The 17,087-nt window shown below is 37.8% G+C and overlaps 1 protein-coding gene across 11 annotated transcripts in view; it reads left to right on the forward strand.

Moving 5' to 3' along the window:
* DNM3 (dynamin 3) overlaps window positions 1-17,087 on the forward strand; it is a 649,041-nt gene that overhangs the window by 339,917 nt on the left and 292,037 nt on the right. For all 11 annotated transcript variants that reach the window (XM_027564824.1, XM_027564820.1, XM_027564823.1 and 8 more), the window contains one exon: window positions 7,498-7,611. In XM_027564824.1, coding sequence (XP_027420625.1) covers window positions 7,498-7,611 — 114 coding nt within the window. The remainder of the gene's footprint in view (window positions 1-7,497; window positions 7,612-17,087) is intronic.

The following is a 17,087-nucleotide window of genomic DNA, read 5'->3' on the forward strand; positions in this document are numbered from 1 at the left end:
GTTAGAGTTGGATCATAAAGAAAGCTGAGTGCCAAAGACTTTATGCTTTTGAACTGTGGTATGGGAGAAGACTCTTGACAGTCCCTTGAACTGAAAGGAGATCAAACCAGTCCATCCTAAAGGATATCAGTTTTGAATATTCATTGGAAGGACTGATGTTAAAGGTGAAACTCCAATACTTTGGCCACCTGATACTAAGAGCTGATTCATTAGAAAAGACCTTAATGCTGGGAAAGATTGAAGGCAGGAGGAGAAGGGGCTGACAGAGGATGAGATGGTTGGATGGCATCACCAACTCAATAGACATCAGTTTGAGCAAGCTCTGGGAGTTGGTGAAGGACAGGGAAGCCTGGCATTCTGTAGTCTATGAGTCTCAAAGAGAACGATATGACTGAGTGACTGAACTGAACTGAACTGACACTGTGAAATCTTTTAGCGTAGTCAATGAAGCAGAAGTAAATGTTTTTCTGGAATTCTTTTGCTTTTTCTATGATCCAGCAAATGTTGGCAACTTGATCTCTGGTTCCTCTGCCTTTTCTAAATCCAGCTTGAACATCTGGGTGTTCTCGGTTGACGTACTATTGAAGCCTGGCTTGAAGGATTGTGAGCATTACTTTGCTAGCTTGTGAAGTGAGTGCAATTGTGCTGTATTTTGAACCTTCTTTGGCATTGCTCTTCTTTGGGATTGGAATGAAGACTGACCTTTTTCCAGTCCTGTGGCCACTACTGAGTTTTCCAAATTTGCTGGCATATTGAGTGCGACACTTTCACAGCATGATCTTTTATGATATGAAATAGTTCAGCTGGAATTTCTTCACCTCCACTCACTTTTTTCTTCGTGATGCTTTCTAAGGCCCACTTGGCCTCCAAAATGTCTGACTCTAGGTGAATAATCACACCATTGCAGTCTTCTGGGTCATTAAGATCTTTTTTGTACAGTTCTTCTGTGTATTCTTGCCACCTCTTCTTAATATCTTCTGCTTCTGTGAGGTCCATACCTTTCTGTCCTTTATTGATCTGAGCTGACTGTGGCTCAAATCTTGAACTTCTTATTGCAAAATTCAGACTTAAATTAAAGAAAGTAGGGAAAACTACTTAACCATTTAGATGTGACCTAAATCAAATCCCTTCTATTTACTTATATTATACTATATTTTATAGTAGAAGTGATAATAGATTCAAAGGATTAGATCTGATTGACATAGGGCCTGAAGAACTATGGACGGAGGTTCATGACATTGTACAACATGTAGTAATCAAAACTATCCCCAAGAAAAATGCAAGAAGGCAAAATGCTTGTGTGAGGAGGCCTTACAAATAGCTGGAAAAAGAGAAGCTAAAGTCAAAGGAGAAAAGGAAAGATATATCCATCTGAATGCAGAGTTCCAAAGAATAGCAAGGAGAGATAAGAAAGGCTTTGGAAGTGAACAATGCAAAGAAGTAGAGGAAAACAATAAAATGGAAAAGACTAGAGATCTCTTCCAGAAAATTAGAGATACCAGGGAACGTATCATGCAAATATGGGCACAATAAAGGACAGAAATGATGACATCTGATAGTGAGCATGTTTTCATATGCCTATTTGCCATCTGCATATCTGTTGAGGTATGTTAATGTCTTTGGCCTATTTTTTATTGGGTCTTTTGTTTTCTTATTATCAAGTTTTAAGATTTGTTTGTATATTTTGGATAACAGTCCTTTATCAGTTATGTTTTTTGCAAGCATTTCCCCCTATTTGTGGCTTGTCTTCTAACACTCTTGATCCTGTCTTTTGCAGAGTAGACATTTTTATCTTTAATGAAGTTCAGATTACCAACTTATTTCTTTCACAGATTGTGTTTTTGGTATTATATCTTAAGAGGCATAATCTTACCCAGGTTCATCTAGATTTTCTCCTATGTTATCTTCTAGGGGTTTTCAGTGCTGTGTTTTGTCAACCTTTTTTCTTTTCGTTAAACTAATTCCAATTATGCTGTCTCTCATTCAATTACTGATTGTCCCAATGCTTAACACTATGCTCAAGCCTTCTTTCCAACTTCTCATCCTTACTTTCCTGCAGATAATTCAGTCTGTTCTCTTATTAAGAGAAATAGAAAGCTCAACTATAACCTTTTTCAACCTTCTACGCTTTTCCACGCAGAGAACCTACATCTACCCTCACTCTTCCAGCCTCCCAGGCTCACAAGATCAAGCAGCTTCATTCCTGTTCAAAGACAGTCCCCTCTCTGTGCTCTTCATCTCATCCACTCCCATCTTCTTTGCCATTACATCATTTTTTCTGTATCTCTTGCCCTGTCCTATTATTTCTCCTCAAGCAATAAATGTACCCAATTTTTGCTCATATCAAAAAAGAAAAAAAATCCACAAATCAAAAAACAATAGCAACTGCAAGAACAACAAAAGCACCTCCTTTGACCCAATGTCTATTCTGGTTTTAACTTGCTTTTCTCCTTCTCTAGAAAGAGCTCTCTGTAGCCATTGTCTTCATTTTTCACTTCCCATTCACTTTTCAACCCAGTGAACTCTGACTCATCCCACCACCTCACTGCAATTTGCATAGCTAAGACACTATGATGTCTGCACTGCACCTTACATGTCCTTTTCTGTGCTGAATCTGACACTCCCAGCCACACATTCCTTGAAATTCACCTTGCCTTTGGCTTCCTTAATGGTTTTGAACTCTGAATTCTAAATCTTTATAACTAGGCTCACACACATCTTAATGAACACATTTTTGTCCATGAGAAATAAGTTTGTTTATTCCCATAGCATAAAAATCCATGCTTTGGGATTTGATGAACTCTTGGAAAGCATTTTCCATGTCCTCCTGGTTGTAAAAACATTTTGCCTATACAAAGTTGTTGAGATGCTGAAGAAGTAGTGGTCAGTTGGTGACAGTTCGGGTGAATATGATGGATGAGGCAAAACTTTGTAGCCCAGTTTGTTCAACTTTTGAAGCATTGGTTGTGCGACATGCTATTGGGCATTGCTGTGGAGAATTGGGCCCTTTCTGTTGACCAGTGCTGGCTGGGGGCATGGCAATTTTTGGTGCAGCTCATCAATTTGCTGAGTATACTTCTCAGATGGATTGGTTTCACAGGGATTCAGAAAGCTGTAGTGGATCAGACAGGCAGGAAACCACCAAACAGTGACCATGACCATTTTTTGGTGCAAGTTTGGCTTTGGAAAGAGCTTTTGAGCTTCTTCTTGGTCCATTCACTGAGCTGGTCATCACTGGTTGTCATATAAAATCCATTTTGCATCACATATCCCAATCCGATCAGGAAGTGGTTTATTGTTGTTGCATAGGATAAGAAAAGACAACACTTCAAAACACTGATTTTTTGATTTGCAGTCAGCTCACGGGGCAGTCAGTCTTTTTTCACCTTTCCAATTTGCTTCAAATGCCAAATGACCATAGAAAGGTCAATGTTGAGATCTTGGGCAACTTCTCATGTAGTTGTGAGAGGATTAGCTTCGATGATCCTCTCAGCTAGCCGTTGTCAACTTCCGATGGCTGGCCATTATGTTCCTCATCTTCAAGACTCTCGTCTCCCGTGTGAAGCGTCTTGAACCACTACTGCACTGTACATTCCATTAGCAGTTCCTGGGTCAAATGGATTGTTGACATTGCGAGTTGTCTCCACTGCTTTATGACTCATTTTGAACTTGAATAAGAAAATTGTTCGAATTTGCTTTTTGTGTAACATCATTTCTTAGGTGTAAAATACATATAAAATAAACAGCAAGTAGTAATTCATTAGCGAAAAACATAAAGCAATAAATATTCATTAAAATGATGTATAACTTAACCACATTTATTCAAGAATATATTCCAATATCAAATGGCAAAGTTCAACAATGCAAAATTGAAATTACTTTTGCACCAACCTTATATTTTCCCAAGGATTCCACTGTGAGCCACTACTATTTCACACAGTTTTATCAATGCTTGTCACTTATGTATATATACTGATGACTCACAAGTCTTAATGTCCAGTCCTAACATTTCCATTTTGCATCAGAGGTCAGGTCACATCTATTTGTATTTCCCGTACGCATGCATACTAAGTTGCTTCAGTCTTGTTCAACTCTTTGTGACTCCATGTACTGTAGCCTGCCAGGTTTCTCTGTCCATCGGATCCTCCGGGCAAGAATACTGGAGTAGGTTGCCATGCTTTCCTCCAGGGAATCTTCCCAGCCCAGGAATCAAACCCATGTCTCCTGCATTGTCAGGCAGGTTCTTTATCACTAATACCACCTGGGAAGCCCATGTGTTTCCTACAGATACTTCATATTCAGCATGGCCTTGACTGAATTCACTGTCAACTCCCTCACTTCTAAAACTTGGTTCTCTTCCTCTACTCCTTCTGATTTGGTAGCCCCAGGAGTTTCAGAATCATTCTAGAATAAATAGCGCAAGGTCCAGTAAAAATATAATGCAAGCCACGTTAATAAAAGATATTAAGATATACTGTGTTAAATAAAATCTATTCTTAGTATTCATTTCACCTGCCGCATTTTATTTAACACAGTATATCTTACATATTATCATTTTCACATGTGATACATTTTAAAACATTTAGTGAAATATTTTACATTTCTTTTGTATTAAGTTTTCAAAATCCACTGTGCATTTTACACTTACCACACATCTGAGATTAAACTAGTCACTAAGGCTCAATAACCATATGTGGTTAGTGGCTACTGTACAGTGCAGTTCTAGAGTCTTTCCTTCCACTAATCCCCCTTTCATCCAGCCATAAGTCCTACTGATTTTGTCTCCTAGGTGTTTGTCCAGTAGGTTTATTTATCTTTATGCTTTCTTCATCATGATGTTACTTCACACCTTGGTCATTTCTCACCTGGGTTATTTCGGCAGCTTACATAACCTAGTTTGCCTCAGGGAGCGTGGAAAATTCGCTGGAATGCAGGAGGATGTAATAGAACATCTAAATACATATTTTTATCTAGAAAACAAGAAAACAGTTAAGATGTATTAGTATTTAAAATATGTGTGTGTGTGTTTATATATGTGTGTTGATACCAGTACTGTCACTCTGTGACACAGAGAAGTCAATACCAGTACTGTCACTCTGTGACACAGAGAAGTCAATAACAAAGTTGTAAACGTAACAAATAGATTTCTCCCACAAAATAAAAAAATAAAATATTTATTTCATCTTCGTATCATACTTTCAAGTTTCTTTGTGTGTTTCTGTGGATATACACAGTTTAGTAGTACAATGGTCATATATACTTAATAAATTTACATGTATACTTGAAATTTATTTTTATTTTGCCAATTTTATCTAGAATTTGGGGTCTGTTGAACTAGATTGACTCTAACTTTACCCTACTTACCTCTGCAGCCTCAATTTCTTCATCCCAACTCATATTTTTGGCATGAAGTGGCTCTTTTCTATTGTGTTCTTTTTTTGTCCTTCTTTATGGAGAACAAATAAACAGGCAGACAGGACTACTTCCTGGTCTAATTTGAATTCTGTTAGGCTCTTTTGAGCTACCATGTTTCCAAGGAAAGCCTATTAACTATTAACATTTCTTAAGTTGTATCCGGTATCCTTCTCTTACTTAGCATACATCTCTTGTTACACTGTTACGTTGAAATTATCTCTTTATGGATCTTCATTCCCTATAAAACTGTAAAATTCTTGAGGGCAGGGTGTAGCATCATCACCTTTCTCATACTGACATATGATAGGTTCTTAGCAAATGTTTGCTGAACTGAATTCATGGTTCTTCTTAATGAAGCCAGCATGTTCTATCAACAGGTGAAATTATCTTATTGCAGTTTGTAGAGTATCTGGAAGACTTCTTCTTTATCCAAGATACCTGATAAAATGAAATAGTGAATATACTTTCACTGAGCGGGCTATGTTGAGTATGCTGTTTGTAAGCTGTGGTGGTGTGGCTAACAGGCTTACTGGGAAATAACCAGTTCCTTCTTACTAAAAATTAAATGAGATTATTTGCTGTAAGGAAAATGAAATTTTGATTGTATGTATACATGCAGTGGTTTTCAAACTTTAGTATGAAAAAGACTCACTTTGCAAAGTATTAATCTGTAGCTTCCTGGGTTTCATATGTATCTATTCTGATTCATGTGGATTTGTAGTTGTCCCAAGAATCTGTGTTTTTAGAAAGCATCCCAATGGTTATTTACTGTAACCATTTTATTTTATTAGCTGGTATAAACCATACTTTGAGAAGTATTGTTTCCTTCTTAGAGGATAAGAAGGAGTAATTTTAAACAGTCGTACTGCCTTAGTGTGGGCCTGAATGGGGTTCTGTCTGGGGGTCTGTAGAGTTAAAAAGGGAAAAATAGCTGATGCTGGTAGGTACTGAAACGGGGAATCAAGGGTAACTGAGACTGGGAATGTGGAATGAGTCTTGGAAGATCAATAATGACCTTGACCTTGAAAACTTATCTCACAGTTTTCCCTAGAATTGGCTTTCCTTCTTCAACTAGAAAACTTTAAAATATAAATATAAAAATAAAATCCGATTATTAGGGTATTTCCATTTACCTTTAAGAAGTGACACCCATTAGTCATTCAGTAATTTAAAAAATTATTTCAGGATGTCTAACATAATGAACATGCAGGTATAGGGTGATTTTTTTTATTTAGAATGCTATTACAGTGCCATGTAGTATTTCATTTCTGTGACAACAAGAATTATCTAGCATAGAGGAAATGGTAAACTATGCCACATGGAAAACAGAACTTAACTTTGCAACAACCATGAGAAAAAGATCTTCAGTTAAATGCCATTTGTAGATAATTTCTATCCAAGTTGTTAACGTTTGAAAAGTTAAACACTGTTTAAAGGTTTTTATGATGATTCTGGGTATTCTTTAGCTTAGCAAAAACAATCAGAAGTAGATGGGTAAATCTGCACCATTAAAAACTTTAAACTTTTAATTTTAGCGTATTGTTTCAGCTTTCTCTCCCATTCAGCCCGTTCAGAGCTGTTAACAGGGAACTAATTGGTTGGCTTGGGTGTTTTCTTTTCACCATTTGGTGGCCAGTCTCTGGTGAAATTCTGAGATGCAAACCAGGCAAACAAATGGGCCAGTGGGCTGGACAGGGATAAGAGACAGTGGGCATGGAGAATCTATTGTTGTTCATTCAATCACTAAATATATTTTAATTGTAGCAGCAGTGCCATAAATAGGCCAGGCACAAGCATTTAATCTGCTGAATTTTAGTCCTGTTTCAGTCTCTGTGCTTCCACCATCCCTACGAATCTGCAATTTTGATTTGATTTTGTTCATTTGATGGTAGAGACTTCCCTCTGGTTATCTGGGCTTTTGGAAGATATATTATTTTGAGTAGTTTAAGAGAAGTTGAGCTTTGGGGAAACAATGTTGTTCTTACTGTAACTTGTATCTTGTTTTTAACTTAGGACAAGACTTGTGTTCCCCATAGGCTTATATTAAACTAAACATCTCTGCCGATCTGTGTTCTCTTGAAGGTGATTCGCAAGGGATGGCTAACCATCAGCAACATTGGCATCATGAAAGGAGGCTCTAAGGGATACTGGTTTGTCCTTACTGCTGAGAGTTTGTCCTGGTACAAAGATGATGAGGTAAGTCACAAAAGTGACAGAATTTTTTAAATTAAAATGCTTCTGTTTCAGATGAATTGATTTTATTGTGATATATAGTTTTGAGATGCTGGTGGTTTTCATTTAGTAAGACTTGGCTTGGGATGTTTGTGTGAAGAAACACTGTTTTTTCCTCATAGATTTTAAATTTTACAGGAGTTCCTTCAAATACCTTTTATTTCTGTGATGTACTGACATGTTTGTTTACCTAAAGGAACGGAGTTAGGGACCTGTAGTTGAAAACTTCCTTCTTTGTGAGAATGGCAAGTTACTGATATAGTGAAAGCTATTTTCATTAAATAATGCTTTGAAAATACTCAAGGTAATAGATCATCATAGAAACAAAGTTAATAGCAGTGATGCAGAGTTAATAAAGCATTTTGAAATTGTTGCTGTGACATCTGTCTCAAATGACAGGCTTTTGAAAATGTCCAAATCACTAGTCTTCAAGTGAGTCCCAGATAATTGTTTATACAAATTTTTTCTTTGAGAATTTGATATCTATGTAAAAGCATGAATTATGATAATTATGGTGTTCTGGTTCACTTTAAATGTTAATAATTTTGGTCCTGTGACTTATTACTCATTTAAATCTGGTATTTAGAAAAGCACACACACATGAAAATCAGTCTTACAGAGCCATTAAAGTGCTATAAAATGATACTGGTAAACTTGGGAGGGCATGGATGGAAATTCAGCAGTGTTTTGGAAATTTTAATAGCTCTGGTCTGAGGTGAGAAGATTTTGGTGCTTACAACGCAGCATGCAAACATTGGTTAAGAATATTCTGTGATGGCAAAACTATTTACAGGTGAGATTGTGTCAGTTGTGTTTGGCTATAAATGGCAAGCATATCAGAGTTAAAAGTCCTTCCACTCTTGGCTTGATAGCTTTTGAAAGCATTACAAGGTATTTTCTCAAATTGTTGGAGGAAAGCTTTGTGTCCTGCCTAGTTCTAAGTGCTTTGTGCACAGTAATGTGTGGAATAAGTATCAGATGACCCGCTGAGGGCCGCTACATTTTCTGCAGTGAAAGTGAAAGTGAAGCCGCTCAGTCGTGTCTGACTCTCTGCGACCCCATGGACTGTAGCATACCAGGCTTCTCTGTCCATGGGATTTTCCAGGCAAGAATACTGGAGTGGGTTGCCATTTCCTTCTCCAGGAGATCTTCCGGACCCAGGAATTGAACCTGGGTCTCCCACATTGTAGGCAGACGCTTTACTGTCTGAGCCACCAGGGAAGTCCAAATTAAAAGGAAATCAAATCCTATAGAAAGATCTAAAGGAAATTTCTACTCAAAAGCTTTATTTCAAATGTTTATGTCATGTATTTCACTAACTTCAGTCAAATGTGACATTGGTCATGAGTCTGAGGATTAGCACAAGTTTCTTTCCTGGGCTGGCTGCTTAGATAACCCTCTTAATTCTGTGGAAGCACCAGACTATAGCTTCTGGAGATCTGAGATGCCTTCCTAGATATAAACATCAGGAAATAGAAAATCTTCTTTTGTGTTCAGTTGTCCTACTAAATCTTCTCTTAGACACAATTTGCTTATAAGCATTTAGGTGATTATTTATGTACATTTGAATACAGATTGGCCTCTGAGTCTCTCTCAGTTATTCCAGGGAAAGCAAAAGACCTTGCTGAAGAAGCAGGATAATTATAACTAGTTTTAGTTTTATTTTTTTCTTTATATACTTATTTACTTTTGGCTGTGTCGGGTCTTAGTTGCCGCTTAATGGTCTTAGTTGGCCCACAGCATGTGGAATCTTAATTCCCCAACTAGGGATCAAACCCACATTCCCTACATTGGAAAGTGAATTCTTAAACACTGGACCACCAGGAAATTCTTAGTTTTAGATTGATTAATGACTCATTTGCTTCCCTCATAGCTCAGTTGGTAAAGAATCTGCCTACAATGCAGGAGACCCTGGTCCAATTCCTGGGTCAAGAAGATCTGCTGGAGAAGGGATAGGCTACCCACTCCAGTGTTCTTGGGCTTCCCTTGTGGCTCAGCTGGTAAAGAATCTGCCTGCAATACAGGAGACCTGGGTTCTATCCCTGGGTTGGGAAGATCCCCTGAAGAAGGGAAAGGCTACCCACTCCCGTATTCTGACCTGGAGAATTCCATAGACTGTATAGTTCATGGGGTCGCAAAGAGTTGGACACAACTGAGCAACTTTCACTAATGACTCACTTAATCCACATTATAATCCTAAGGATAAGTACTGTAATTATCTTCATTTTTCAGGTAAGTAAATGAAGGGAAAAACATAACCTTTTGAAAAGTCATTTCTTTGGGTTCAGTTTTTCTTATGGAAAACACTTGGTGTTGGTGAGAATAACTCACTTACCAAAGTCTCACAACTGCTTGATGACAAAGCAGAAATTTAAATATAAGCTGTCTGGTTCCAGAATTTATGCCTTCAACCACAAATGGAGGCAAGAACCTCCAAGGTGTTGGAGTTTTCCTAGTCAACCTCGTCCCACTGAGGATTTATTAAGATGCATTCCAGGCATGCTGGCATTGAGCTTTCCCTGAGTGCTAGTATCAGGGGCTCTGAAGACTCAGATTAGCCACTACTGTTGGAGTACAGTTTTAGGGGTTTTGTTGTTGTCATTGTTTGGCTATGTGGGTACTGAAACAAGTCAGTTTGAAGGCACATGATGCTCTCTGTAGGGAAGGAAGAGGATTTGAGGGCTTGTTGAGCTCATGGTCACCCCTCAGCCCCTCCTCTCTGCTATAAACTCAGAATAGCTTTTTACAAAATCTCTGCTGCTGAAGCTCTGTCATGAGCACTTGATTACAATAAATAGAAAATACATGTGTGCAGTTAGTAACTGGGTGCCAGAGAACATTTTTATTAAAGGTATATATTAAAGGTGGAAGGTGGTTGTGTGTGTGTGTCTTGAGAGGCAGGGGTGGGTAACAATGATCCTTGAAACAGATTGGGATGATTGAGGTGAAGAAAGTTAAGAAAAGGATTGTTTTCCTAGTTTACAGTATTGAAAAAAGAGAAAATGACAGGCAAGTCTGGTGCCCTATGGAGCTAACTACTAGACTAATAATACAAAATCAGGTATTAAGTGCTCTGAAGAAAATAGGTCAATGAGCTAGAAACTGATGGGAGGAGGAACCTTTAGATTGAGTGTTTGGAAGGAAGTAACACTGCAGCAAAGACTGGAATGATGAACTGTATAGAAGATTGTATTGAAGAGCCCTCCAGGGTGGGAGTGGACAGGAAGCTTAGCGCTAAGATGGAGGAGGAGTAAGACAAAGAAGTAGGAAATAAAATCAGAGGTATCTCATCAGGCCCCACCAGTGATTCAGATTTTATCCAGAGGATAATTGAAGACCATCCATCGGCCTGTGACCTGATTGGATTTCTGCTTCAGAAGGATCACTCTGGCTGCTGGGTTGAGCATGATGTGTGGAATGGAATGTGTATGTGGATGGAGTGGGGTGGGCAGGAAGAGAAGAAGGGAGACTAGCTGGAAGAGTATATCAGTGGTTGAAGCAAGAGAAGATGGTGGCTTGTGCTGGATGGAGAGGAGAGCTCAAGTTCAGGGTTGCAACTTGATGGGCCACATACAGCTATATTGTAGTCAATAGATACTGTTTCTCATTAAAAACTACTCAAAAAAACAGATAGGAAAATTTCCAGATATTAATGCCTGACTCAATACCCCTATATTCAAAGTTTTTGTGTCAGTGGGACAGAGCCTGATTCCCCTGGAGCCATCCTCACTCATTCCCATCTTACTGCCTCTTGGCTACAGTCACCTTGGTTCTCTATTCTGCTCAGTTTCTCTTACTAGCACTTTCTACCACCACAGACCACCTTTGAGCCTGCTGGTGGGACAGAAGGGAGGTGTCAGCACTGTGTCCTTGCTCTTCAGTGTTATTCAATTAATAGTTATTAGCATCTGCTGGGAGATGAGGCTGGAAGAGATGGTATGGGGAAAGGAGGTCAGGAGAAATGTGAGGAGGGTGGGGCTTAGAGGTAGTGATCAGTCTCTGGCCTCTTGAATTTGTTCCCTCAACACCCGTCCTTTAGTAGCAGTTTTAAATGATGCTTAAATTTCATACCAGCCTTGCTGTCATAGCTTAACTATGCTTCTGGATATGGATTAAACATATTTCTGTGGGCAACTTTGAAAACCCCAAATTTAGAATTTTCCTTTGTGAAAATAAGCACGAGTTCTTACTCAACTTTTGGAGTCGGTTTGTTGGTAAGTTGAGTGTTTGTATTTTGTTCCCCTGATATCTCTCACATCAGTACTTACCCATTATGGAAATCCTGTTCCATGGTAGTTTTTCTCTCTCAGTAAAGCAAATGTGACCCTGTAAATAATATTATTAAGTTACATGTTTGTCATTTATTTAATAACTTACATTCAAATTAGCATAGAGAATTATTGTTTGTTTCTATGTTCTTTCATATTTCTGCTTTCTTATGTAATTAGACTGATATGTTTTCATTATGATCTAGTTGGCTGTTGAATAAATAGCATATTATGTCATATAAATAGATATGGTTTTATTTAACTTATGACAGGTTTGTAGTAAATGTAAATGGCTTATGAAGTATTCTTGTGATTAAAGAATAATAGTTCAAACTCTTTACAGGGTAGCATCAATTGAACGAAATAGCCTATAGACAATGGTGTGAATAGGGTGAGATACTAGAGAATGTGAATTTTCTATGATTAACTGCCAGTGTTGGAACAAGTCAAACTTCTCTGAACCTCTGTTTTAGCTTATCAAATGGGGACTATTATTGACCAAATCACCTCAAAAGGAATTTGTACAACTCTAAGAAATCATATGTTAACAAGTGCCTTTATAAACTTTTAGGTATCACATTTATATATTTATTCTTACCATTGCAAGTAATATCACACCTTCCTACAATAATGTAGATGTGAAGATCTGACTCATTTGAAAAGACCCTGATGCTGAGAAAGATTGAGGGCAGGAGGAGAGGGGGATGACAGAGAATGAGATGGTTGAATGGCATCACCAACTCAATGGACATGAGTTTGGGTAGACTCCAGGAGTTGGTGATGGACAGGGAGGCCTGGCATGCTGCGGTTCATGGGTTCACAGAGTCGGACATGACTGAGCAACTGAACTGAACAATAATGTCATTCTTTGACTCACATGCCTTCTAATTTCCAATTTTTTGTCATTTCCTATTGTGAGATAAGATGTATGGGATCTGGAATTTTTCAGCAGATAATGGTATGGTTCAGAGGGTAAGAGGAAATTCAGATTCTATCTCTTCGGTGGGACTTTTCCATACCGCCTCTCTTCCAGTCTGTGAGTTAGAGATGGTGATATCAAACTATGTGATTTCTTATCCAAGATGGCAGAGGCAATAGCATGATAACCCCACATAATAATTTTAAGCTAGAGTTGGTATGATGGTAATAGTAGGTCCCCAACATTTTCCCTGCTTTCTCTCTATCCTTAAAGTAACTAACTACCCTATCCTTAAGTTTTAGATGGATTCATGAACACCTTCAAACATCTGTGGACCGCATGTTTTGAACCATTATTCTATGTTACAGTAATGATATTTGTAATGTTACTAACAGATGATCTTAATAGAAAGGTTTCTAACCTATGTCCCAGGCAATGTTATTTCCACTTGTAATCTTCAGAGAATCTATATAATACAATGTGCTTATGGAAAACATAATTTATCTACTGGATGCTTGACTATACATTCTTTGTGCTGTGCTGTGCTTAGTTGCTCAGTCATGTCTGACTCTTTGTGACCCCATGGACTATAGCCCTTCAGGCTCCTCTGTCCATGGGGACTCTACAGGCAAGAATACTGGAATGGGTTGCCATACCCTTTTCCAGGAAATCATCCCAACCCAGGGATTGAACCCAGGTCTCTTGCATTGCAGGCGGATTCTTTACTGTCTGAGCCACCAGAGAAGCCCAAGAATGCTAGAGTGGGTAGCCTATCCCGTCTCCATTGGTTCTTCCTGCCCTGGGAATCAAACTGGGATCTCCTGCATTGCAGGCAGATTCTTTACCAGCTGAGCTACCAGGGAAGCCCATATTATCCTTTAGCATTATTACAAAAGTGGCCCTGCACACATTTTTAGGGCTATGTAGGCCTCTTCTTGGGTTCATCCTCTCCATGGCATTCTGTCATTGTGTATACCCCAAGTCAAGGAGGATCTGCACATGAGGGTGAGGACAGAGCTTGGATTTGTGGGCTTGCATGTCCTCATACATCCCTTGGGGTCTTGGATGAATCCTACTCAGTTCTTTTGATTTCTATCAAAATAATAACATAAAGATATTTGTAGTACTTATATTTACTAACAGTTAGAAGAAGCAATACAGAAATTCAAACAACCTTAAGTATAACATTAGACAACCCTCTGCGCAGCAGTTTTTAGCCAGTTGACGACACCCTACTTAGCAACTCTAGCCTTGTGCTGGCCCAGCCCCAGGAGAGTACATTGGCCTCTTTCTCCTCCCCTTCCCATCACTCTACTCAGTGCTGTCAGTTTGGATTGCCCCAAACTCAAGGTGTTTCTGTGTTTCCTCATTCTTTTATGTGCATCCGTTCCAGAGTAGTCAAAATGCTCAACCAAGCCAAATGGACTTCCAGTTAACAAGTTGCTCCTTAGTTCTAAAGTAATTGTGGTTGTAAAAAATATCTCTGCTATTCATTCTACTTGCTTAAACTCATGACACCCAGGTTTCCATCTGAATGGTGGTCTGGATGATGATCATCATGATAATGGTTAACATTTATCATTTGTAGTTTACCAGGCACTGAGTCTAGTTAATATTTCATGTACATTCCCCATTTTAAAAATGAAGATTGAGACTCAAAGAGAATGAGTAATTTAGCCAGCTACTACATGTCAGTGCTATGCTCCTAATCACCTGACTGTTTCCCAACAAATATATTCTGAGCACCAGTTATGTACCAGATACTATCCTGGTCACTAAGGATAAAGTGGTTGACAAGTTTCCCACTCTTATAAAGGATGTGTGTGCACGTACTAAATCGCCTAAATTGTGTCTGACTCTTTGTGACACTATGGACTGTGGCCCACCAGGTCCTCTGTCCATGGGATTCTCCAGGCAAGAATACTGTAGTGGGTTGCCATGCCCTTCTCCAGGGAATCTTCCCAACCCCGAGATCGAACCTGCACCTCTTGTGACTCTTGCATTGGCAGACAGGTTCTTTACCACTAGCGCCATCTGGGAAGGCCCTTATGAAGGATACTTCTTGATAAAGAAAACATAATCAAGAACACCTATGAGATTCAGATTGCAAACTATGAATAAAATAAATACAATGATGTGTTTGATTTAAGAAGTATCTGGGATGGGACTTACAGCATGGGGGGGGGGTGGCGACATTAAACTGAGTGGTCAGAGAAAGTTTGTATTAATGCCTAAGGCAAGATTGAGCCTGATGAATATAAGAAATTGAATTTAGACCACTGTGACTGGAACAGAGAAAAGGACTCTATAAATTTTGATCCTAAGAATGATGACAAGTCTTTGAAGTTTTTAAGCTGGAGAGTCACATAATAAGATTTGAAATTTTTGTAGATCTTTTTAATTGTTTGTAGAGAGTAGAGTGGATGGGGACAAGCTGGATTGGGGAGTTGTTAGAAAGCTATTGCTGTGATATGGTAAGAGGTAACAGCAGCTTGGGCTAGGTAGTTTGAGGGAAACTGATAGAAATGGATGAATTTGAGGGAATTTTTTTTTAGATGGTAAAATGACAAAAACTCATTACATGTGCTAAGTATTGGTTGATTGCTTAAGTTCCTGCTAGATTGTAAGCTTCCTGACACAAGGAGCCACTATCTTGTACCATGTTCTACCACCAGGAGACGGTACTGATAGGTGATGCCAAGTGAATACTGGTTGAGTGAAGATGCAGTTGAGCAAATAAATAAAACACAGTATAGTTATTCATCATATCTTCATATCTCAAGTGCCTAAACCAAATTATTGAATTATAGGGTAAAATTACCACTAGAGACAGACTGTCTTAAATTTTTCTTAATTTTCATCATTGAAGGTTAATGGATTTTTTTTCTTCTGATCATATAACTTCCTGGAATCAAGATAATTTATGCAGAAAATAAATTTCCCAATGTCATTTTCATACATTATAAATATATTTTGCATGGTTCTTTGGAGGGATTGCCCTTAAAAGGGCAAGGCATTGGAATAAAATAGAAACTATCATTTCAAAGGATTTTGGATTCAGATAGTCTTACATTAATACTTAAAATCAGTTTTGGAAAAAAATGTGATGGCTTTTATTTAAAATATTCCAAAAAAACCCACATTAGAATAGGGTATTCTGATTCAAGGAAAAAGAGTCTTATTTTTCTTGATATCAATAAAAAAAGTGTAAATGGTAGTTAAAATCTAGTTTATGAATAATGATAGTACATAGTCAATATTTTTTTCCATTTAAGTAAGCCAACATGAAGATTAAAATCATAATGGGAATACTCCTAGGGAAGTAGGGTAATTCAGCAGAAGTATTTCCAGTGGAAATGTACCAACCTTACAGTATTGAAGATAATCCAAAATTTGCATTGAAATAAGGACATTCTTTGCACTCTTCAAAAATTACAGGCCTCATTTTTGTGGGTTTATGTGTTTGGATAGCATGATAAGGAGATTATAGAATTCCCTTGTAGGGATATTTACTTAGTATTGTTTTATTATGTAGCTGTAATAGTTGACACATGTAACTTTGGTAATAGGAAACAAAGTGACAGCTATATCCCTGGATGGCAAAAGTTGTGAGACGGAAAAGTTATAGAAATCTTTGGCTCTTTCCATTTGTACTTACACTTTCAAGTTTCTAGCTGTTTCCTGCTAGATCTGTTTGTTCCCTCTGATGAGGTCAGGATTGACCCTGTGAACGCTAGTCACACTCCTTGCTCAGTTGTTTTAGTTAGCCAGAGCTTAGGTATTTTTACTTTAAAAAAATTCTCAATAAATATTAAGATTTAAAACATTTATGTTACTTTAAATTCTTCATGATCACAGTTATATGTGTGCTTTTTCATATACATAAGCTATCTTATATTATGCTTTTTAATGCAGGATTATTTCATATAAACATTTCCAAGTTCTTGCATTATCCAAAGATTTATAATTTTGAAAAATAGATGGTATTATATTCAACAAACCATAATAGTAAATGCTATCTCAAATTTATTAAAAATACTTATAGACTTAAACCCATTCCCTCATAGGTATTATTCGTTGTACTCAGAAGTTTATATTAGAAGAAAAATATTACTCTTTCTATTACTCTTTCTTGGAAGAGTAAAAATTTTAAATGTAACTCATTTAACAGATTTACATATCTATAAATATATACATATATATGAATGTATATGTATATATATGACATTCTTTCAAGCTTAGATAAAAATATG

Source organism: Bos indicus x Bos taurus, chromosome 16, assembly GCF_003369695.1.
Source record: "Bos indicus x Bos taurus breed Angus x Brahman F1 hybrid chromosome 16, Bos_hybrid_MaternalHap_v2.0, whole genome shotgun sequence".
Taxonomy (NCBI): Eukaryota; Metazoa; Chordata; class Mammalia; order Artiodactyla; family Bovidae; genus Bos; species Bos indicus x Bos taurus.